The sequence below is a fragment of the Megalobrama amblycephala genome, linkage group LG2 (assembly GCF_018812025.1).
Source record: "Megalobrama amblycephala isolate DHTTF-2021 linkage group LG2, ASM1881202v1, whole genome shotgun sequence".
NCBI lineage: Eukaryota > Metazoa > Chordata > Actinopteri > Cypriniformes > Xenocyprididae > Megalobrama > Megalobrama amblycephala.
Genome location: NC_063045.1, coordinates 17,745,901 through 17,770,868, shown reverse-complemented (window position 1 = coordinate 17,770,868; position 24,968 = coordinate 17,745,901). Strand labels below are relative to the sequence as shown.

The following is a 24,968-nucleotide window of genomic DNA, read 5'->3' as shown; positions in this document are numbered from 1 at the left end:
AGAGTTTTTGCTTCAAAATGCTCCAAAAATAATCCAAATTATGCTGCCTGCTTGTTCATATAAAACAATAGAGAGATTTAAATTTTCTAAAACATCTTTGGTCAAGAAACACAGTATGCATGGAGGCGTGAATCATCATGAATAATGGGTGATTCTCACCTGAGAAGACAAAAGAATCACATACTAATGACCTGAAATGACTTGCATATTAATGAGCTCTTTCAGTCAGGTAGGCTGTGAAAAAACCCTCTGTTGATCATGTCTCAAAGCTCATCATGGTGTAAATCAAACATACACAAAAAACAGCAATACTGTGAAATATTATTACAATTTAAAATCATGGTATTCTATTATATTCTTTAAAATATAATGCATTTCTGTGATGCAAAGTGTCTGAACAGTTATGTTACCTCTATGGCATTTCATATACTGTAGGCTTTTAGCTTAAAAGCATGCACATTTGGAGAAATATTGATGGATTCTCATATGTTTGTCAAATTTCTATACAGAGGAGTAATATTTATTCAGTATTTATTGTCATCACTATGAATGCTGGATACTGTTTTCAATTCATACTTGCAGCCGGAGGGCGCTCTGTGCACCTTTAGTCCACAAAATTCATCTAAAGAAGAACAGGAACCAGGAACTAACGGCATGTCTTCTAGAGGTCGCTAACCATGGCTTTAACATCCAGATAAACACTTTTCAAGACAATAAATACGCGATTGAGACGATGTATGCATGTGTTGCCTCAGAATTTGCCTCTGAATAGCGCTGGCTCCGTGGGCGTGGCCGCATTAGCAGATAATGAGCTGAATCACAGACTTCTGACATGGCTCTCTTTTCATACAGATTACGTAAACACAGGATTTTTGTTTTCGATTTGACTTACACGATTTAAAACCTGACATTTCAATGTTTTTTTAGACAGAAGTCTCATTTTTTTGTGATTAGTATTCACTAAGTTACAGTTCATTTTCTGAGAACTATCAGATTGGACTTCGTTCAGAGGGAGACGAGAGATCACGCATCATGTTAGTTTTCTTTATTTTGCAAAAAGCACAACATTTTGTTTTTACTCTGAGTGTACACAAATAAAAGAAGATATTCCACAGATTAAAATGGTTCACACCTGAGACCTTCTAACACTAATGAGTCACATGACACCGGGGAGAGAAAATGGCTAATTGGGCCCTATTTGGACATTTTCACTTAGGGGTGTACTCACTTTTGTGGCCAGCGGTTTAGACATTAATGGCTGTGTGTTGAGTTATTTTGAGGGGACAGCAAATTTGACGACTTTACACTACTTTACCAAAGTGTCATTTCTTCAGTGTTGTCACATGAAAAGATATACTAAAATATTTACAAAAATGTGAGGGGTGTACTCACTTCTACTGTAAGTTCTCTAAAAAAATGCTTCATAAAACATCAGTTGACCATATGTTTACTTTCAATTTCATATTTCCAAATTGATAAAAAAATAAATAATAAAATCAAGATATAGCCTAGTTTACCCCAAAATTAAAATTCAGTCATCATTTACTTATTGAAATAATATTGAAATAATTTGTTCACTGCTTAGATTATCAGAGTTTAAAACTTATTATAATTAATGTCTAAATATCTTTATTTAATAAAACCAAGACATAAAAGGCATTTGAAAATAAATTATGATTTGTTGTTTCCAAATCGGTTCTTGGTACTTTTTTCTTATGTTCTGTAATGCACCTACTAATATTAATAATAATAATAATAATGATAATAATAATAATAATAATAATTATTATTATTATTATTATTATTATCTCTCCTGCCATACAAATTGATAAGTTTGGCTTAAAAAAGAAGTTTTTAACAGGAAATTTGGTTTATTTGCACATTTGCAGCCGTACATTTTATCTTATCAGTCACAATCTGAGCGTCACTGCGGAAAGTGGGCGGGGAGTAAAAAGTTTGCTAAACCCAAAAGTTGAATGAGTGACAGTTCATCCATCCTCCGCTTTAACAGAGCGCATGGGGCATCAGGTAGGATCCGCGCGGAATTACCAAATGAAAACTTTTACGGAATAACAATGAATTTAAAATACATATTCCAACCCACACAGGGACTCTCCGTTTGTTGCATTTCATTATTATTTTTAAAAATCAGACCTTTTTTGTGCGCCATACATTGTGAATGCGCCCAAATGCTGCCGATTATACCTGAAGTACTTTAATATATGGCCAAAAGTGGATCGAGGATTTTAGAAGATGATCTTAAGGAGGCTGTTTCATGCACTGCCTGTCTTCGCTCTGACCCTCTTCATCCTGGTTTTGCTGGATTTGCAGCTGCGCACCCGGAGTGACCAAAACCCCACTGCGCCTCTTGCACGCGAAAGAACACAATCTATATCAAGGACCGTGGCTGTAAACCAACACACAGATGTTGTTAATGAAAAACAGAAGCAGAAACGTCAGAAATGGAGGGAGGTGAAGCCACAACCACCTTTAGAACTCACTGACATCTTTATTGCAGTGAAAACCACCGGCCGGTTCCACAAGACCCGCCTTGCTCTTCTTCTGGAGACCTGGATCTCCAGGACTAAAGACCATGTGAGTGTTCCTTGACTAGGATCTATTAAATACTCAAAAAATAAAGGGGATTTAATGTAAGAAACTCCATTCTGATGAACCAGTCTTGTACCCATCAATGTGTATGATAGTTCATTGATCATTTTATTTGTCTAAATCATGTTTTGAGATACAAACTCAAACAAAAACTGCTGCTGCTGATGTCGGAGGACGTCTGACAGACGTGTGCACATCCTGTGGCATCAGCTAAAGGGTTGTGTGCAAACGTCCTGGTGAAAGCACAGGTGCAAAACCTCAGACTTGCGTGGTGCCATAACCAGACAGGTTTGTTTTGACTGTTTCACAAAGTGGCACGGAAGAAATTTTCCAACCAACATTTGTTGTATTTGTTTGCTAAACACAGTGATTAAAGCCATTTTCGCAAGCACGAATGAGACGATTTTATTAACGTTGGCACCATGCCACAAAGATTGGCCCACAAATTGGTGCATCTATATTAAAACGCAGCACTCTGCCCCATTTCCTGTTTCGTCCACCCTGCGCTCGTTTATAGACTGAGCACTTCCTCTCTGTGTTCTCTTATTCTGCAGTAGCTTTGTCACGAAGGGTAGAGATGGACTTTTAGGTCCTCTTTTTTGTCACAAGAAGCAGAACTCACAGCTGTGACCTTTGAAAGATAAACTAATGAAGATAACTGACTGAAAGTCCATTTTAATGAAGCTAAGTTCAGTGCCTTCCACTGATTTTCTTATAATACAAGGATTTGGTGTGGCAGTGAATTAAAGCCTGTTTAGACTCAAATTACTCTGAGCTCATGGGTTTACTGATGGATTCTGGGTTAAAGCTTGTAGATACTGAAACCATCTCTGATTTGACAGATCTAAAAGACCAGACCAAGCGTGCGGTTACAACACAGCAGCTGGGTGAATCTCATGCAAAAGACTGTGACGTGTCATGCTCGCATTTCACCACAAAATCCAAAGAAAAAAGAACAAAATTATAATTTGCATTTAATGAAAATGTTTTGCTCAGTGATTTTTTTATAACAATTATTATTTTAATAATAGCCCCAATAATCAATAACCACCCAGGTTATTATTATTTTTTTTCAATTATTCTTAATTAAATGTTTCATTTCATTTTCATTCTCATAACTGTAAAACAATGGTTTTTGTAAAAAAAAATTGTATATAGGCCAGTAATATATAAATAATATTTTACAATAACAATACTAATACTAATATTATAATACTAATGTTAAGTAATAATAATACAGCTTTATATTCTATTAATTATAGTATTAACCTATTTTACAATAATAATAAATATTTTAGCATTATTAATCACATAACAACAACAACAATATTAATAATTGTTATATAATTGTTATATATATGTGTGTGTGTGTTATATAATTGTAATAATTGTTTATATTAAATTAAATATATTATTTATTTTTAAACAACAACAACAGTAATAATAATAATGATGATGATGATAATTGATAATAATTGTGTGATTAATAATGTCACAATCCAAAACTAATATTAAATAATAATACAATTTTATATTGTATTAAATATAGCATTAACCTATTTTTATAATGATATTAATATTAACAACAACAACAACAATATTAATAATTGTTAGTATGTGAATTATAATTTACTTGTAAATAATATTAAAGGTGCCCTCGAATGAAAAATAGAATTTATCTTGGCATAGTTGAATAACAAGAGTTCAGTACATGGAAATGACATACAGTGGGTCTCAAACTCCATTGTTTCCTCCTTCTTATATAAATCTCATTTGTTTAAAAGACCTCCGAAGATCAGGTGAATCTCAACATAACACCGACTGTTACGTAACATACATGTACGCCCCCAATATTTGCATATGCCAGCCCACGTTCCCAACATTATCATTATGAAAGGCATTAGACAAGGGCAGAACGTCTGGATCTGTGCACAGCTGAATCAACAAACTAGGTAAGCAAGCAAGAACAACAGCGAAAAATGGCAGATGGAGCAATAATAACTGACATGATCCATGATATCATGATATTTTTAGTGATATTTGTAAATTGTCTTTCTAAATGTTTCGTTAGCATGCTGCTAATGTACTGTTAAATGTGGTTAGTTACCATTGTTTCTTACTGTATTCACGGAGACAAGAGCCGTCGCTATTTTCATTTTTAAACACTTGCAGTCTGTATAATACATAAACACAACTTCATTCTTTATAAATCTCTCCAACAGTGTAGCATTAGCCGTTAGCCACGGAGCACTATCAAACTCATTCAGAATCAAATGTAAACAATATAACAGTATACAATACTCACATAATCCGACGCATGCATGACGAACACTTTGTAAAGATCCATTTTGAGGGTTATATTAGCTGTGTAAACTTTGTTAAGGCACTGTTTAAGGCAAGCGCGAGCTCTGTGGGTGGAGAGCACGGGATTTAAAGGGGCCACAGCATAAATCGGCGCGTTTATAATGATGCCCCAAAATAGGCAGTTAAAAAAATTAGTAAAAAAAAATCTATGGGGTATTTTGAGCTGAAACTTCACAGACACATTCAGGGGACACCTTAGACTTATATTACATCTTTTAAAAACATAATCTAGGGCACCTTTAATAATTATTATTGTGTCATTAATGTCACAATACAAAAATAATAATATTAAATAATAATACAACTTTTATATTAAATAAAATATTGTTTTATTTATTATTAATATTTTTAAATAATAATAATAATATTTCTTCTAATTATTAATATTATTATTATTATTTATTATATGATTAATAATGTCACAATAAAAATAATGTAATGGTCCTAAAAATGGCTTCAAATTATTTAAGCAAAAATGTATTTATTTACTTATTTACTTACTTATTTGCTGAAATATGACCCAAATATGTTTTCAGGTTTTGTGAGATTTTCCCACTATTTGTCAACAACCTCATCATATTTTTTTAGTTATACTATTAAATTCATGTTTATATTTAGTTATGCTTTGGGATTCATGGCTTGGTATACTGGTTGGTATATAATATGATTTCTCACCCAGTTCTGCTGTTCCTTGGACCTGGTTGACACTTAAATGCATGTTGTATGAGACAAAATGTTTATGAATTAAGCCCTGGTTCCTAGTATTAATTCTGTGAAAGTGAGATATAATTATTGGTCATTATTGGTACTTGGCAAAAAGCAAAATCGACACAGATTTATTTAAAAAACTCACACTGACTCCTTAACGGACATCCATTTAAACTGTAAATTATTAGATTTGACTGTGGCCTGCTGTAACATGACATTAAGAAGCAGAACAAAGCCGGTCTGACGTACTAACACATGCTTACACACATACACACTCGTGGTTTGGCAGGCGCTAACAACACGAACAGTACTTTGTGAAGATGTTAATGATTGGACTTGCTGAGCTTTATCTCTAAGTGGCTTGTCAAAACGAATTCCCAATGTGCAACTCAGGATGTAACACTTTCAAAGTTGCAGCAGTCACTCTAAATATAAGATGACATGTGCGAAATAGCAGTGCTGCTGATCCAAATACTTGAACGATCAAAGAGAATGTGTGCGAAATGCTTGGGGCTAAAATTACTCTTGTATGGCATACTAATACTTTTAGTATTAGTTTATTTAGTTTTTGTGTGGAAGAAATGACTCTCGAACGTTCAGTCTGAAAATCTGAAACTGGAAGGGTTTGAGGTTTCTTGGCAACAATTTTTCAAAAAAAAATTCCCTGCTTCTGCTTTTTTGGTCCTGTTTTGAATATGAGCAAATAGTGACTGAGGAGGAAGTGTGTCTTCATTTCAGATTTGAAGATTCAGCTTTTCCTTTCCCTTTGGGGCCATTTACACGCCATCATTTTCAACTAAAATGGAAAACTTATGCATTTTGGCAGTTCATTTACATGACAACAGCGTTTTGGGGCCTGTCCCGTTGAAAAAAAAAACAGCACATGCTGGTTAGGTATGTTTTGAAGCATGGCAGCTGGTTTGAGCTGGTTTAAGATGGTCCTTAGTTGGTCATGAGCTGATTTAAGCTAGTCAAGTGCTGGTCCTAACTAAGCAACTATAGAGGGTATGCACGTGACGTCACCGTCGACCGTTAGGACTGCGGTCACGCCCGCTAAGTGGCAAAAGACTGAGTGGCAGCATTGGTTTTCAGCTTGAATGTCACGAAAAACACACAAAACACATCCAAAATGGGACAGAGCTTTGTGATAGACTGCACAAATAGCTTTGACACAAAACCTGAGGTATATATTTAAAGACTGCCGAAAGCTACAGAAAAAAGAAGCAAATGGATCACTGCAGTTCACAGAAACAGCTGGACTCCAGCAGAGAAACATGGATTTGCAGTTATCATTTTCATTTATCATGTCAAATTGTTGGATTTTGAGGTAAAATCATACCGTATATATTGTATTGTTATATATATTGTGTTGACAACTCATTAATTAAATATTTTCCGTCTTATATTCTGCATAATTGGGTGTTTTTAAATAAACAACACTGACAAAAACTATACTATAAAAGTCCAGTTTTAGGGCTGGACAATATGACAACATTGATATAAGTGATTATGCGGATTTAAACCTACCGATATTGTAGTTATATAAAATATTTACAGGCAGATTTGCTTTATGTATTTCCCCTGCGTCGAAATCAGGCACATATAAATGTCAGGAAACACGACTCCTGGCTGCATGTCAATATCCATGGATAAGGTTTAATTGACAAGTTGTAAGGAACACATTCAATTCCAACCTTTAGTGTAATTTGTTAGTTTTACTCGCTTTTTTGCAGTTTCCCCTATTAAATCCAATCACGCAGCAGGTTCTTTTGCCACTCCAGCTGAGGGAGCGCGTTTTTGGCGAGAAAAGTGACGTCGATGCATACCCTCCATAGCTCCAGCTCAGGACCAGCTTATAACCAGCTCATGACCAACTAAGGACCAGCATAAACCAGCTCAAACCAGCTGCCATGCTTCAAAACATACCTGACCAGCATATGCTGGTTTTTCAACAGGGTGAAAACAAAAAAATTTGAAAACTGGTTTCAAAGTGCAAGTTTTTTTTGAAAATGATACTGTTAAAGGATTAGTTCACTTTCAAATTAAATTTTCCTGATAATTTACTCACTCCCATGTCATCCAAGATGTCCATGCCCTTCTTTCTTCAGTTAAAAAGAAATTAAGTTTTTTGATGAAAACATTCCAGGATTATTCTCCTTATAGTGGACTTCAATGGCCTCCAAACGGTTGAAGGTCAAAATTACAGTTTCAGTGCAGCTTTAAAGGTCCCGTTTTTCGTGTTTTTTTGAAGCTTTGATTGTGTTTATAGTGTGCAATATAACATGTGTTCATGTTTCACGTGTAAAAAAACACAGTATTTTTCACATAATTTACTTATCTGTATACCGCTGTTTCCACTGTCATAAAAACGGCTGATGACTTCCTTGTTCTATGAAGTCCCTCCTTCAGAAATACGTAACGAGTTCTGATTGTGCCAGCGGTTCCTGTGTTGTGATTCGACAGCAGCTTAGCGCTCCTTGCCCGGAAAGGTCACGCCTCTTACCATAACGTGGAGATGCACGCGCTCAGTGTTATTGTAAAAATGTCTTTAATTTTACCTTATCAATTTGAGCTGGAATCAGACCCGGTGATTGGACTGCGGGATGAAAATAACAGCGTTTCGACGACATGGCGACAAACACACTCTACAAACGCAACTCTTGTGTATTCCTGTGGGCGGAGGTTAGTCAAAAAACTGTTTTAGTGACGTCATTAAAGAAGGAAGTAGAGGGATGTAGTCCAAACTGGCCGTTCGATGTAGGCGACTTCTGTTAAATAAAATATCTCGCTTGGCATTGAACTTTGAGCTTTAAAATTTTACAGATTTTATTTATACTCTAACAACAACATTACACACTAACTAAAGTTTGAAACATGGGATCACGAAGAACGGGACCTTTAAACGATCCCAGACAAGAAATAAGAGTCTTATCTAGAGAAACCATCGCTCATTTTCTAAAAAAATTAAAAATTATATTTAACCATAAATGCTCATCTTGAACTAGCTTTCTTCTTCTTCTTCTCTATTAGAATTCTGGCAGTGTAGACACTGCTAAGTGTATTACTGCCCTCCACAGGTCAAAGTTTGAACTAAATTGTCATATACAATATGTTAGTGCAAGTATATAACAATTAGTTCAAACTTTGACCTGTGGAGGGCAGTAATACACTTAGCAGTGTCTACACTGCCAGAATTCTAATAGAGAAGAAGAAGAAGAAAGCTAATTCAAGATGAGCATTTATGGTTAAAATGTATAAAATTTAATTTTTTTTTAGAAAATGAGCGATGGTTTCTCTAGATAAGACCCTTATTCCTCATCTGGGATTGTGTAGAGCTCTTTGAAGCTGCAATGAAACTGTAATTTTGACCTTCAACCGTCTGGAGGCCATTGAAGTCCACTATAAGGAGAAAAATCCTGGAATGTTTTCATCAAAAACCTTAATTTCTTTTCAACTGAAGAGAGAAGGACATGAACATCTTGGATGACATGGGGGTGAGTAAATTATCAGGAAATGTTAATTTGAAAGTGAACTAATCCTTTAACGTCTCCAAGTAAACTACAAAAGAGCAAATTTGCGAAAACGGCGACGTATTGCATATTACATGTTCAGTCAATATTTAGAAAGTAACATCGCCAACTACTGGCCTGACATGAATAATAAAGCGTTTTTAGTTGTTTTTTCACCAATCTGTGTGAACGGAGATGATTTTGACAACGTTGGTGTCTGTACATGAAAAATGTGAATGAAAAACATCTCCGTTTTTAGTACATCACTGATGTACGATGAACGATGTATAAATAATGTTTTTGAGAACATTATTAAAGACCAGAATGAATGTTTTATTAATATTACTGGAAGAACATTTGTTCATAACCTTGCCTGTTCTGAGAACGTTCCCTGTTAGCTGGGCTTTTCCAAGCGATTGAGTTATGTCCTAATGTTTGATGCTTACGATTAGGGCTTTGTTAAATTTAGTTTTCGAGTTCCAACAGCGGGTTTTTAAGCACAGGATGTTGTTTGTGTGTGTCAGTTTTCATGAGTGTGTGTGCTCATGTTTGTGTGCCCTATTGCCTCCATGCCAATAAGAGGAAGTGACAGCCGCAGACTGCATTTTGAAACAATGACAAAACGGAAGTCTATCTGACAGAGGAAGTCTTAAGCTGAGGAAACAGGAACGAAGTGTGAAACAACAACTCTGGCATTTTTAACAAATGCCAGAAGAAAAAAAAAAAACACCGGACATCTGAGCAAAGACGTTTTTGTTTTCAAAGGCATTGTTACATTTTGTTATTGAGCACTTTTACAGACTAAGATGTTTTGTGTGTGTTTGTTTCAGTGATATATGTGAATATGTGGCTTTGATATTATGAGCAAAAAACTTTTTGGATGGAACCTTCTTCCTATAAGTGCATCTGTTTTTATCGTCCATCACATTATGAGCACATTCTTTCCCAAATTTGCTCACTGCAGCACCTCCTCCGCGAGTTTCACTTCATTGTGCCACTAATGGGCAGTTGTGCTGCCGTTTCAGTCTTTGTGTATCTCCAGACAGTGCTTTATGAGCCGCTGCCATCAGTCGCCTCACTTTATCCAAAATGAGAGCTAAAGATCCACCTTTATGATTTATGAAGGAGCTCGAGTCGGGGTGCGAGTGGGCCGTTTCCACTCGCTCTGGCCCATTGGCTTTGATGGCTGCGGCATTGATCGCGCATTCGATTATTCTGCCTGTACTCAAGGACCACGGAGGGAGAGGCACGTAGACTTACGATCTGAGCCGTCTGGAGCGCCTAGACATTGTAATGAAGCTAAACTTCCAGAGTGACACCTCCACTGCATCATGGGATGCAGATTGTGTGTGTGTGTGTGTGTGTGTGTGTGTGTGTGTGTGTGTGTCAAAACGGAAGAGTAGAGGAATAGGGTCATGGCTAACCACAGATAGGATGTGAATTGGTCTAGCATTCATGAAATGGCTCCTAAATCTGCTCCTCTCACTTGATTGAGAGACTTCGGTTCTGTGGTTACAAATGACAGTGGAAAGTTTCCGTAGTGCTGTCAAATTGATTAATTGCAATTAATTGCATCTAACATAAAAGTTTGTAGATAGAAACACATTTACAAACATTTATGTTTAATGCAATTAATCGTGATTAATCAATCTGACAACACTATAATATATAGTATGCACTATAATATGACTTGCTTTTTGACAGAGTGCTTTTGTTCCATTTTTGTAAGTGACTTTGGATAAAGTGTCTGCTAAATGTATGAATGTAAATATCTACATAATAAAAGTCATTTTGAATATGTTTAATGATGTTTAATTGATTGAAATAATGTCAACTGCATTGTCGTTGTTTAATTTGAATATTTATTTAATTTTTATCGAACTATATTAAAGTGGCTTCAAACATATATCAAATTTTAGAATTATTTTATAATAGTCAAATTTTATAAAAGCATCTGCTAAATGCATAAATGTAAATGCCTACATATTAAAAGTCATGAATATGTTTAATAATGATAATTTTAATAATAGTTATATTATTAGGTTTTGAATAATATAATAATACATTTTTGTGATTAATCCTAATTGGAATTATTCATTGTTATGTAACATTTAGTGAACAACTGACACTATCTAAAAAATGAGGGGAAAAAACAATGTCCAAAAAATAAAAAGTCCAATTAAAATATCATAATTTTAATATAATCTGTTTATATTCAACTGTGGTAAAAAAAAAAAAAAAGTGTTGCATTGTTATTGTTTATTCTGACTGTTTATTTAATGTTCATCAAACTATATTACAACAGCTCAAATGAACCTCATATTTCTGAATTATTTACAGATATTATTTAGGACTATTTTATACTATTTTTTGGATAATGCTTCTAAATAGTTTTTTTATGCCAACCCAATTATCTCAGCTGTAGTTTTTAGACACTCTCACACAAAAACAAAAAAGCTCTGGAACAGTGTCGTCCCACCTTGAGAAAACATTGGTAATTACAAACCAGATTTCCTAATGGCAAATCCGGGAACACAGATGCTCTGAGGCCTCCTGTTGCACCAGCTGTTATCTCGTAGTTACTTGTCCTCAAAAGACCACCATGCTCTCATTGCACCATTCCAGAAATAATATGGTTTGCCTCATGAATGTGTGTTTATTTTTTACTTTTACAGACGTACATCTTCACAGACAGTCCAGATGAAGACATTTCCTCTGAAGGTAGATCAACTTTCTTCTGTAGGATTGGTCGGAACTTCTGAATCTTTACTGTACACTCATTGTGTTTTTCTGTGCTCACAGGATTTAACGTTGTCGTCACTAAATGTTCGCCGGAGCACAGTCATCAAGCTTTATCCTGTAAGATGGCTGCTGAGTACCACCACTTCATGACCTCTGACAAAAAGTGAGTTGGACGATAATGTAATATGACCTTATGGTGCTATCTATCTGTCTGTCTGTCTATATCCATCTCTATCTGTCTGTCTGTCCATCTATCTAAAATAAAATAAATAAATAAATACAAAATATATGTATTTAATTCATAATACTTTATATATTATTACATAAATATTTTATGTATAATTACTTAAATATATAATTATTAGATTAATTGTCATAGCAGATCTATACAGGTGGATCTGGGGAAGGTGGAGGGTTTTAGAGGAACTCTGAAGCACTCTGCAAATTGCTATAGTGAATGTAACCAGCCATTTAAATGTGTGAGCAACAAGCTCATTGGTTACAGATGTGACATGAACCAATCATCTTGTGCCAAGTAGTTAACGCTGTAATTATCATCAGCTTGCATTAAGACCCATCAGCCTGCACCATCAGTTTCATGACAGAACTACAGTGGGTACGGAAAGTATTCACTCTTTGTTATATTGCAGCCATTTGCTAAAATCATTTAAGTTCATTTTTTTCCTCATTAATGTACACACAGCACCCCATATTGACAGAAAAACACAGAATTGTTGACATTTTTGCAGATTTAAAAAAAAAAGAAAAACTGAAATATCACATGGTCATAAGTATTCAGACCCTTTGATGTGACACTCATATATTTAACTCAGGTGCTGTCCATTTCTTCTGATCATCCTTGAGATGGTTCTACACCTTCATTTGAGTCCAGCTGTGTTTGATTATACTGATTGGACTTGATTAGGAAAGCCACACACCTGTCTATATAAGACCTTACAGCTCACAGTGCATGTCAGAGCAAATGAGAATCATGAGGTCAAAGGAACTGCCTGAAGAGCTCAGAGACAGAATTGTGGCAAGGCACAGATCTGGCCAAGGTTACAAAAAAATTTCTGCTGCACTTAAGGTTCCTAAGAGCACAGTGGCCTCCTTAATCCTTAAATGGAAGACGTTTGGGATGACCAGAACCCTTCCTAGAGCTGGCCGTCCGGCCAAACTGAGCTATCGGGGGAGAAGAGCCTTGGTGAGAAAGGTAAAGAAGAACCCAAAGATCACTGTGGCTGAGCTCCAGAGATGCAGTCGGGAGATGGGAGAAAGTTGTAGAAAGTCAACCATCACTGCAGCCCTCCACCAGTTGGGGCTTTATGGCAGAGTGGCTCGACAGAAGCCTCTCCTCAGTGCAAGGCACATGAAAGCCCGCATGGAGTTTACTAAAAAACACCTGAAGGACTCCCAAGATGGTGAGAAATAAGATTCTCTGGTCTGATGAGACCAAGATAGAACTTTTTGGCCTTAATTCTAAGCGGTATGTGTGGAGAAAACCAGGCACTGCTCATCACCTGTCCAATACAGTCCCAACAGTGAAGCCTGGTGGTGGCAGCATCATGCTGTGGGAGTGTTTTTCAGCTGCAGGGACAGGACGACTGGTTGCAATCGAGGGAAAGATGAATGCGGCCAAGTACGGGGATATCCTGGACAAAAACCTTCTCCAGAGTGCTCAGGACCTCAGACTGGGCCGAAGGTTTACCTTCCAACAAGACAATGACCCTAAGCACACAGCTAAAATAACGAAGGAGTGGCTTCACAACAACTCCGTGACTGTTCTTGAATGGCCCAGCCAGAGCCCTGACTTAAACCCAATTGAGCATCTCTGGAGAGACCTAAAAATGGCTGTCCACCAACGTTTACCATCCAACCTAACAGAACTGGAGAGGATCTGCAAGGATTAATGGCAGAGGATCCCCAAATCCAGGTGTGAAAAACTTGTTGCATCTTTCCCAAAAAGACTCATGGCTGTATTAGATCAAAAGGGTGCTTCTACTAAATACTGAGCAAAGGGTCTGAATACTTAGGACCATGTGATATTTCAGTTTTTCTTTTTTAATAAATCTGCAAAAATGTCAACAATTCTGTGTTTTTCTGTCAATATGGGGTGCTGTGTGTACATTAATGAGGAAAAAAAAACTTAAATGATTTTAGCAAATGGCTGCAATATAACAAAGAGTGAAAAATTTAAGGGGGTCTGAATACTTTCCATACCCATTGTATATATATGAATAATATACACACACACATAGGAGTAGGAAACAACATACTAACACAGTAAAAGTCTGATTTTGATGTAACTTATAAAGCACTTTTGATTTTTGCCATAGGTGGTTTTGTCATGTTGATGATGATAATTACCTGAACCCTGAAGCCCTTCGTTCTCTCCTGATGGCCTTCCCAGCAGACAGCGATATCTATGTGGGCAAGCCAAGCCTGGATCGACCAATGAGAGCCCAGGAGTTGCTGGAAGGGAATAAGACGGTCAGTATCCCATTCTGGGATAAATTCATTGTTCTAAATCATTATTGATATATATATATATTTTTTTTATCAGCCTTGATAAATGCCAAAATGCTTATTTTTTCCCTTAAGGGATCAATCAGTGATTAGAGCTTTATTGGTTATTGATCTGGACAATTCTTTCTGCTCTTTTACTGTCAATACAGTCAGGGGAGTTGATCCAGTCATGTACAATGTGTAACACCAGTCATTTTGAGTGTGTGTGTTTGTATTCACGCTGTCTTTGGACCTGATTCTTCAGTGTGTGTGGTCCTGGTAAACCCTATGTTATGGGGACAAAATGTCCTCACAAAGATATTTTTTGGTCTCCATGAAGGAATACTAAGTGATATTTTCTGTGATGGGTAGGTTTAGGGGATAGAATATACAGTCTGGACAGTATAAAAATCATTATGTCTATGGAATGTCCCCATTGAACATGAAAAGCCCAACATGTATGTGTATGAGGTCTACAGGAACAGACAAGCCATTCAAGTTCAGGTTTCATCATCCTCTCGCTCTCTTTCTCTGCTCTACTGATCTCTTGGGCCACAGAGGCACCTGGGTAATAAAAATGAGAAACCCGCATTTTCATTTCTGCCACCGCTGTGGGACTTTACCGCCGCTCAATGGGATGAAAGACAAAAAAAAAAAAAAAAGGTTATAGTTATACCCATATAGTCTGTAGTCCTTTAGTTCCTTGTTGTGTGTAGACCAGCCACTCGTTTTTTGACACAACATCCTGTATGCATTTTATGTCTTTGCATTTTATTTAGCCACAAAATCATAAGAAAAATCAAGAAATTGCATAATGCATTTTATTTTGCATAAATATCTTGATGCAATAAAATGTCTATTAAAATATTTTTTTTCTCTTTAAATTATAATAAAGAGTTATATGGAAAAAAGTTTAAGTAAATAATTACTAATGGTAATGAGAATTATTGTCAAAATGAAAAAAAAAACCCTATTTATTATAACATTATTATTTTAATTATTTTTAATACATACACGTGCGTGTACATTATGAATATTATTTGTAGTTTATACATATATTGTATAGATTTAAAAATATATAATATAATCTATTATATAACATATTGTCACAGAGACGAACTCCGTGACTCCCTCCTCTGGCCATCAGAGGGAGCCCTCACCCGAGGACTAACATTCTCTCACACTACATTTCCCATCAGCCCTTGTCCTGAACTAATTACCCGCCAGCTGTACCTTGTTAACCGGACTATAAAAGACTCTCTGTCACCACAGTTAGATGTGAAGTCTTGTATTGCTGTGGTGTACAATTCTGAGCGTTATTCTATTGTCTGACTGATTACCTGTTGCTGATCATCGTTTACGAACCTCTGCTGCCTATCCCTGACTTGTGCTTTGTATTCTGACCTGTGAGTGTTCTCTGCCAGCCCTGACCATTGCCTGTTTCCTGATTACGATTCTGCCTGTCCTGTATCATATCTGTCTGTTCCTGATCTACCCTGCCTGTACGACTACGATCTTGTTCAATAAAGCATGCAAATGGATCCCAGCCTGAATGATGATTCACTACACATATAAAGTATGTTTGTTTAAATCAAATGTTTACATTTTATGAACAATATAATCACGTACAATATATAATATAATAACTTATAATATATTAATTGTAACGAGTCCACTGGAGGCAAGTTGAAGTGAGAACACAAGTTTATTAATCCAAACACACAAAATAAACAAAGACTTGAAATAAACTTGAATATAACCATAAAACAAGAAACTCACCAAGAGTTTCAATGGAGCAAGAGACAATGGAAACATGAGGGCTATATATATATATATATATATATATATATATAAAATTTTCACATGGACTAATGAGAAACACCTGTGAACAATCAATGAACCAATAATAAAACAGTACAGAACTTGACACGTTAAGCTTGTTCGAGATACATCGGCAATGCACATCAAAGTACTGAAAGAGCGATTGGAGAGCATATGACTCTTTATGCTTTTGAATTGCTCTCACAGTACTTTGATGTCATATGCCTATCAGTCTGCGTAGTGCCGATGCATCTCAATCAAGCCTATAAACATGGGCAGCACATGGCAAGAACACATGAGAAGCAAGGGAAAAACATAACAGGAAACAGGAACCAAACTACAAAATAAATTACATGAAACATAAACATGAAACAAAACCCAAAACCAAACCTGACATTAATATTGTAAATATAGAATAGTTATGTTTAATTTTTTATGTATATATATATTCTTTTTAATTTCTAGTAACACTCAAGTTGGACAGTCAATGCCCCATTGAATCTAAATTGCTCTTTCGTTCTGGTGAACACAACCTGGACCTTCCCATCTGCCTTTTTGTGTGTTCTCTGTGTTGTTTATGTCCATTTTTATATGTCTGGCTGGACAGGTCACAACTCCCTACAGGGAAGGAATATGGCCGAAAGGATGAGAGGTCAGAAATGTCACTTATGATGCTCCACAGAACCCCATGTGAAAACAAACTGGCTCAGATTTTCAGGAAAGCCAAGAAATGAAGAGCAGATATGGATTGAGAGCTTACAGAGAAAGAGGAACTCATGTTTTGAAGAGCTGATACATTGCATTTGTTGTTTTATGAGGGGTTTGGTTAGACTGGGTAAACCCAGCCTGATCTGCCGGCGATTTGATTTCGCCCGGCAACTCAGTCTGGAAACCCCTACATTCATTTCTACTGCTTCTGTTACACTTTTGCGGGAACCAATCACAGACTGGCTTATCCACCTTGCTCGCTATTGGCGGGTATAACACGATGACGATAGAAAAGTGACGGCAAGCACGACCGTCAATCCAATTCCTTTTAACCTCTCGACGATGCTGAATGACTTCTTTAGTTTAGCAAACAAATCTCTCGAGGGGGTGTAAATACCACTCACTTTCATGTTTTTTTGCACAACCTGCAAAAATCGCTCGATGCCATTGCTGCTTCTGCAAACCGCTGATCAATGCTACAAACCAATACAAACTAAACCTGTCTGGAGTTTTGGCGGCGCTCTGCAAAGTACGTCACCCGGATCGTTGATCTGATTGGTTGAAGGACTATCCAATTGCGTGAATAATGCTCGTTGATCACGCCTCTTGTGCAGTAGAAAATACATACAGACTCCCCAGACCAATGTTCAGTTTTAAATTGAGCTTGGTCTGGTGATAGCCAGACAAGGGTTTGGTTACAAAATTGGTGAACCTTCTTAATTAATATATGCATTTTTGGTTGCTACTTGGTGGTATAGCAAACTGGATTTTGTAATTAAAATTTGATTTAAAGGAAGTGGAAATTTAAAATAAATGCATTTTATGCAATATTTGTTTTCGGATTGGCCGAGCACCATTCCAATATTTAACAGCACTTTTAGATGTTCGTATCAATCTACGTGTCTATGTTTGTGCTCAGTTTGTGTAGGCCTAATAGTGGTGGGAATTTGACTTTCTGTATTTTACATATTTACACCAGTAGGTGGCAGCAAACAATTGTCTTTATGAGTGAGTCAATTAATCATGACTCATGCGATCATTTAAAAGCACACTCTTTAATATATTAATCAAGCTGTTGTCTTTATGAGTGAGTCATTGAATCATTAACTCAATCGATTCATTCAAAATCGCTAATTCATTTAGGAACAAAATGAGGAATTGTGTTTATGAGTGAGTGACCCAATGAATCATTCATTAAACAGATTAGAAAAAAAAACAAAAAAACACCCCAGAAGAAACAAAACAAGTTATCGTCTTTATAAGTGAATCAATGAATTTTTCACTCAATAGGCTAATATATTACATATTAAATATTATCTATCTATCTTTATCTATATATATATATATATATATATATATATATATATATATATATATATGTATGTATTACTTGATGTACAAGTGCTAAACATTTCTGCACAAGATTATTTTTTATAGGAAACTGAGGTTCATTTGCAAGTTGCAACTTTAAAAATAAAACTGCTCTTGTTCATCTCTTCCATCTCTTGTTGCTTAAATACCTGCTTTAGGTGAGGCTTTTACTCACAAACTCAGCGAGTCTCCACATGTAATGCTGTAAACTATTGCACACTGACCATTTGCACTACTCGAGCTTCAGAACGCAATAAATCACCCCACACATAATAGTTTTAGGGCTTTATTCTTAAATTGTAATGAACTGTAGCATTGTTTCTTTATATAATATTTGGAGCCACTGCATGCATTCCACTCTTTAGGCTGATGTGGAAACTGACTGATTGACATTTTCATCTGTTTCAGAGGGAGGTCCATTTCTGGTTTGCTACAGGAGGGGCTGGTTTCTGTTTGAGCAGGAAGCTGGCAGAAAAGATGGCACCCTGGGCAAGGTGAGGCCCTGATTCAGCATGTGTGTGTTTGGCTTTGATTATGAAGCCATTTCATGCATTTTAGTGCCAGTACATTCCTATAGGAAATAAAAATCACAAAAAGTATCACAGTGGTTTCTTCTAGACAGAAATGAGATTAAATGAAGAACAGAATATACACTACTGTTCAAAAGAATGAGGTCAGTACGTTTTTTTTTTTTTTTTTTTTTTTTTGAAAGAAATTAATACTTCAGCAAAGGCACATTAAATTGACCAAAAGTGACAGTAAAGACATTTATAATGTTAGAAATTATTCCTATTTTAAATTTAGCCTTGGAGACTTCTTTCAAAACCATTACAAAATCTTACCGACCCTACACTTTTAAACTGTATATTGTATATAATGTGCATATATACAGAATATAGAATATGTTTGTCTCCATTTGCAGTGGTCCCAGGTTCGAGCAGACCTCTGCAGTAATCATGTTACCTGATGACTGTACGGTGGGCTTCATAGTTGAGAGGAGACTGGGCATCTCAATGGTCCACAGCAACATGTTTCATTCTCATCTGGAAAACCTACTTCTTCTTGCCCCCAGTGATATACCCAAACAAGTAAGATGACTGTCATTTCCACCTGATTTTTTAATGGTGGCTATTAGTATTGCTTATATATTTAAGTATTAAAGTATTGCTACAGAAATGAATGATAGTTCGTTCATTTCTGTTGACAAGAAATGATCAAAAGCAATCGAAATTAGGATTTCGATTTTAGATTTTTTTAATCTTTATTTAGTATTAGAAGTATCTTTTGACTTTATAAGCTAGAACACCTTGCATCCACCTAGGATACCCTAGCAGACACTTAGATTACCCTAGCAATCACCAAGCAATGCCCTAGAAACCACCTACTAGCAACCACCTAGCAAAGTGCTAACAATAACATTCACAACACGTTAGCATATAAAAACTTTAGCACAGGCACATTTCAAAGAACTGGATGCTATTTAGTTAAAAGAACTAATAGCCTAATAGCCTATCTTAATTCAAAAATCTGAATGTATATACACAGGGTTGCCAACTTTGGGACTTTGGCTGAAGTGAGACTCTGTAAAAATTTCAGTTTGCGCGTGTGCGCAGAGAAAATGTTTGGTAACCCTAATTATAAAAATGAATATAATGGAAACGCTTTTTCAAAATGTACAATTAATTTATTGATTGCACTATAAAAAAAAAAGTGAACAAAATAAAGGTGATTAAATAACATGTAAAACAACAACATCAGAACAATAAGAAATATCAAAACAAAAGGGACACATAATAGTTACTCCACTTGCCCAGAAAACCACAACACATATACATTCATTTCAGTACATTTAATTGAGATAATAAGGTAGGCCTGTTATGTTGAATACAAACATGAAAAATTGTCCAGAGCAAAATTTGAAATGTATAATAAAAAAAAAATCTATATATTGATCAAACTGAGAGAAATGTATGAAATATTACTATCATTGGGGTGAAATAATTTATTTTATTTTTTGTCAGTTTTGTTACCTGACTCATGTGGAAGGGAAGGCAGAACGTACTCGGTTACTTACGTAACCTCGGTTCCCTGAGAGATAAGGGAACGAGTAACGAAAACTCCTTTGCTGATATTTTTCCTCATAGACCTGTATGCTAATATTTTAGCTCAAAGAACTGGATGCTAACATTTTAGCTCAAAGAACTGGATGCTAATATTTTAGCTCAAAGAACTGGATGCTAACATTTTAGCTCAAAGAACTGGATGCTAACATTTTAGCTCAAAGAACTGGATGCTAATATTTTAGATCAAAGAACTGGATGCTAACATTTTAGATCAAAGAACTGGATGCTAATATTTTAGCTCAAAGAACTGGATGCTAACATTTTAGCTCAAAGAACTGGATGCTAATATTTTAGCTCAAAGAACTGGATGCTAATATTTTAGCTCAAAGAACTGGATGCTAACATTTTAGCTCAAAGAACTGGATGCTAATATTTTAGCTCAAAGAACTGGATGCTAATATTTTATCTCAAAGAACTGGATGCTAATATTTTAGCCCAAAAACTGGATGCTAATATTTTAGCTCAAAGAACTGGATGCTAATATTTTAGCTCAAAGAACAGGATGCTAACATTTTAGCTCAAAGAACTGGATGCTAACATTTTAGCTCAAAGAACTGGATGCTAACATTTTAGCTCAAAGAACTGGATGTTAACATTTTAGCTCAAAGAACTGGATGCTAATATTTTAGCTCATAGAACTGGATGCTAACATTTTAGCTCACTGAATGCTAACATCAAAGAACTGGATGCTAACATTTTAGCTCAAAGAACTGGATGCTAATATTTTAGCCCAAAAACTGGATGCTAATATTTTAGCTGCCAAAACAGATAACAGATTTTTGAAATGGTTAGTTAAAATCAAACTTGTGCAATTCTAACAACATATTTCTCTCCTTCCTGTTTGTTTCTCTTCCTCTAACACTGAAGGTGACTCTAAGCTATGGATGGTTTGAGAATAAAATGAATAGTGTTGAACTAAAAGGAGTTTTTACCAGAGACGAAGATCCGTCCAGGTTAGTCATGCACACACCTTCACACAGCACATGCGGGCCCTGCGGATACAGATTTACTATTTATGACTAAAAGATGACGAATACTGCCTCTAACTCCACTTTCCTTTGTTCATTCAAGACAAATTATCAGAAATATTATGTTAAAGTTAGCCACTTTAACTGATGTAAAAGTATATTATCCTTCTACTAAAGCTCTTGAAATCTAATTTCATGCTAATATTTGCATGTTTATCTGTAAAATATGCTTACCACAGTGAGTTTGGTATCTTACCACACATCTTTTTGCATTAAGCATCCAGGCATTTTCTGTTATCACCATTAATCCATTCTTACACACTTCATGAGCAGACATCTCTTATAGGCAGTTTAAAAGCACTTCCTCTTACATCTTAATCAGCTTAATCTTAATAAATTTGTCTATGTATTGCCAAACTCTTCACAGGCTAAAATGCTTTACGTTTCCTCAAGAGATAACAGATACTTCTTTTTGAGACTCAGTAAAGTATGATTCCTGCAAAGATTTCGCAAACTTCAACCATGGCTTGAAGCCAAAGCCTAAAGCCAAATTAATCTTTTGCTTTTATCATTTATTATTTTATGATGACATTTAAAAATGTATCATAGACATTATTAATGATGCATTTAAGATGTTTTTAGCTAATGTTCAGTTTTTTTCAGGTTCAGGACAGTCCACTGTCTCCTGCACCCTACAACAAGTTGGTGCCCTGTAGCCCTCAAAGACGCCTTGTCATGGAATCAACGTGTTCTCCAATGATACAATAATCATGCATAAAGTGAGAATTTCAATTCATGAAAATTCCTTACAAGACACTTGTGTTTTATAAGGGCAGAGTAGCCAACAAAAGCCAAAAGTGCTGCATGGTGTTCAAATGAGGAAACTGAATAACCTCAATGTTTAACTGAGCCATTATTGTTACTGAAATTGTAAATTGGAAGTGTAACTTTTGTCTACATGTTGCACATTTTGGTTATAAATTTGTTTGTTTTTAAAATTGAAACCCCATTTCCAGAATAGATGGGACATTTTGGAAAATGCAGTGAAATCAAGAATTTGATGGGGGCATCCATCCATAATCCATACGGCTCCAGAGGGTTAATAAAGGCCTTTTGAAGTGAAGGGATGTGTTTTTGTAAGAAAAATATCCATATTTAAAACTTTATAAATTAAAATAACTAGCTTCTGGTGAACAACTGTACGCATACTGCGATTTGGGAGGAAGTCCTCTGACCTGATGCAATGGTGAACGCAGAGGCGCAGAGGAGAGAGCAAAACAAAACACCGGTCATGAATTAGTCTAAAATGATAAATTTTAAAGAGATATGTTTTTTTCTCTTTATTTTATAAGAGAAGAGGAGCTTGAGTTTGTTGCAGAGCTGTTTTTGTTTGAACCGCGAGAGACGTCTAAGCTTACGCTACTCCTACATCCTGTGTCATACATCGCGTGAGGGGTTACTCTTGTGGCGCATGTCGACTTTATAAAATTTTAAAAGGTTAATAGAGGTTTCCTGCCTGGCCCTACATGGAGTGAAATTTCTCTGGATTCCCTGAATCTTTCCACAATATTATGCATGTTAGATGGTGAAAGACCTACATACTGCTAAATACTGTGATTTTTGATTTGTCTGACAATAACATTTTGTCCCAACTTTTCTGCGACTGGGGTTGTGTGTGTGTTGTGTGTATATTTTATATTTTATATATATATATATATATATATATATATATATATACAATTGTATTCTTATCTGACAATAACATTTTGTCCCAACTTTTCTGCGACTGGGGTTGTGTGTGTGTTGTGTGTTTATTTTATATTTTATATATATATATATATATATATATACAATTGTATTCTTATATTTGCACTGTACATGTTTTGATTACTGTAATATATTTGTACTGTATGATTTACATGAAGCACTTAAGATAAATGGACATCTACTAAAATGTTTGAAATACATTTTCATAGTGTTTGTTAAATAAAAAATTATTTTCCTTTATAAAGATTATGTGTTATTTCATTACACCAATAGTTCACTCCAAAATGAAAATCCTGTCATTAATTACTCACCCTCATGTTGTTCCAAAACTCTAAGACTTCTGTTCATCTTCAGAACACAAATGAAGATCTTCCATTGACTGCCTTTGCCACTAACACCTTGACACTTCAAAAACTTCATAAAAAGATCGGAAAACTAATTCATATGAATCAAGTGGTTTACTCCAAATTTTCTGAAGAGAATCGGTCGCTTGTTATGACGAACAGATTTAATTTAGGCTGCATAAACTATTCTTGTGTTGCACAGAGCTTCCGGAAGAGGTTTGTTCTTGTGTGTTATTCAGGTTAGGTTGAATTTCTGCTTATGTTCGCTGATCAATGTTTATATGCGAGTAAAAGCCTAAATTAAATCTATTCGTCATAACAAGTGATCAATTCTCTTCAGAAATTTTGGACTAAACTGCTCGATTCATATGGATTAGTTATCTGTTCTCTTTATGAAGTTTTTGAAGGGCCAAAGTCGTAGTTGCAAAGGCAGTCAATGGAAGGAAATCTGACAGGATTCTTTCATCAAAAATAGATTCATTTGTCTTCCGAAGAAGAACGAAAGACTTACGGCGTTTGGAACGACATGTGAGTAATTAATGACAGAATTTTAATTTTGGGGTGAACTAACCCTTTAAGACCGGGCTTTGACAGATACCGGTACTGGCCTTTTTAGACAGCCTGCCAATCAAATGAATCAAGCAATCAAGTGGGAGACAGTCTCTGTGAGAACAAACAGAGATTATACAGTACCAACCAACAATAGCATCTCCCCTGAGTGAGTTTGATTCATTTTATGTCTGCTGGTGGCTGATTCCGCTTGTGAAGTGCTTATGTTTCGGCTGGAGGAGCTAAATCTTTTAAAATATTGATATTTATTTATGTTGAAGTCTGAATCCACTTGAGCAAATACTTTTTAGCTATTTTCTATTTATTCATTTTATTCATTTATTCAAATTACAGCATAATTTGAGTAAAATTACTATGTAGTGGTATGAACTCAAGTAGTTATGTATGTATTGCTTATCATTAATATTATTAGTTGTCATTTGTAAAATATGGTTCTTGTGTTAAATGTATATCAAAATATATTTGTATATAGTATTGTGCAATGATGCCAACTTGAACATCACGTAGACCTGTAGACGCTGGCGGGTGACGCTAGAGGGCGATCGTGAGCCGCAGGACATAGAGCTTAATTTATATATGAAGAAGCCACTCTGGCAGTCACTGATAAACAGTTGAAAATAACTAATTCCTATCTCTGTTTATGTGTTTTTACAGGTAAGATGAGTGATGTGGCATCACAGTTTGTGTTCATAAAATGTTATACGTTAGTTATATGTGTTAGTTTGATGAATTTGTATATTAATTCGATAAATTTAACGGTTGAGATGCGGCCGGCGGCGCCCGCGCGATGGATTGCGCAATCGCGGCTGGGAGGCGGCCGACTCCGCTGGGCTGGTGGAGGCCGCGCGAGATATTACA

The 24,968-nt window shown here is 35.7% G+C and overlaps 1 protein-coding gene across 1 annotated transcript; it reads left to right on the top strand.

Moving 5' to 3' along the window:
• The first annotated feature begins 1,973 nt into the window (after positions 1–1,973).
• Positions 1,974–22,947, top strand: mfng (MFNG O-fucosylpeptide 3-beta-N-acetylglucosaminyltransferase). Its single transcript, XM_048163852.1, has 8 exons — positions 1,974–2,595; positions 11,867–11,912; positions 11,994–12,096; positions 14,270–14,423; positions 18,747–18,832; positions 19,261–19,426; positions 21,329–21,414; positions 22,093–22,947. Exons 1-8 carry the CDS (start codon positions 2,254–2,256, stop codon positions 22,187–22,189), a joined length of 1,080 nt encoding a protein of 359 aa, XP_048019809.1. The 5' UTR covers positions 1,974–2,253; the 3' UTR covers positions 22,190–22,947.
• The last annotated feature ends 2,021 nt before the right edge of the window (positions 22,948–24,968 follow it).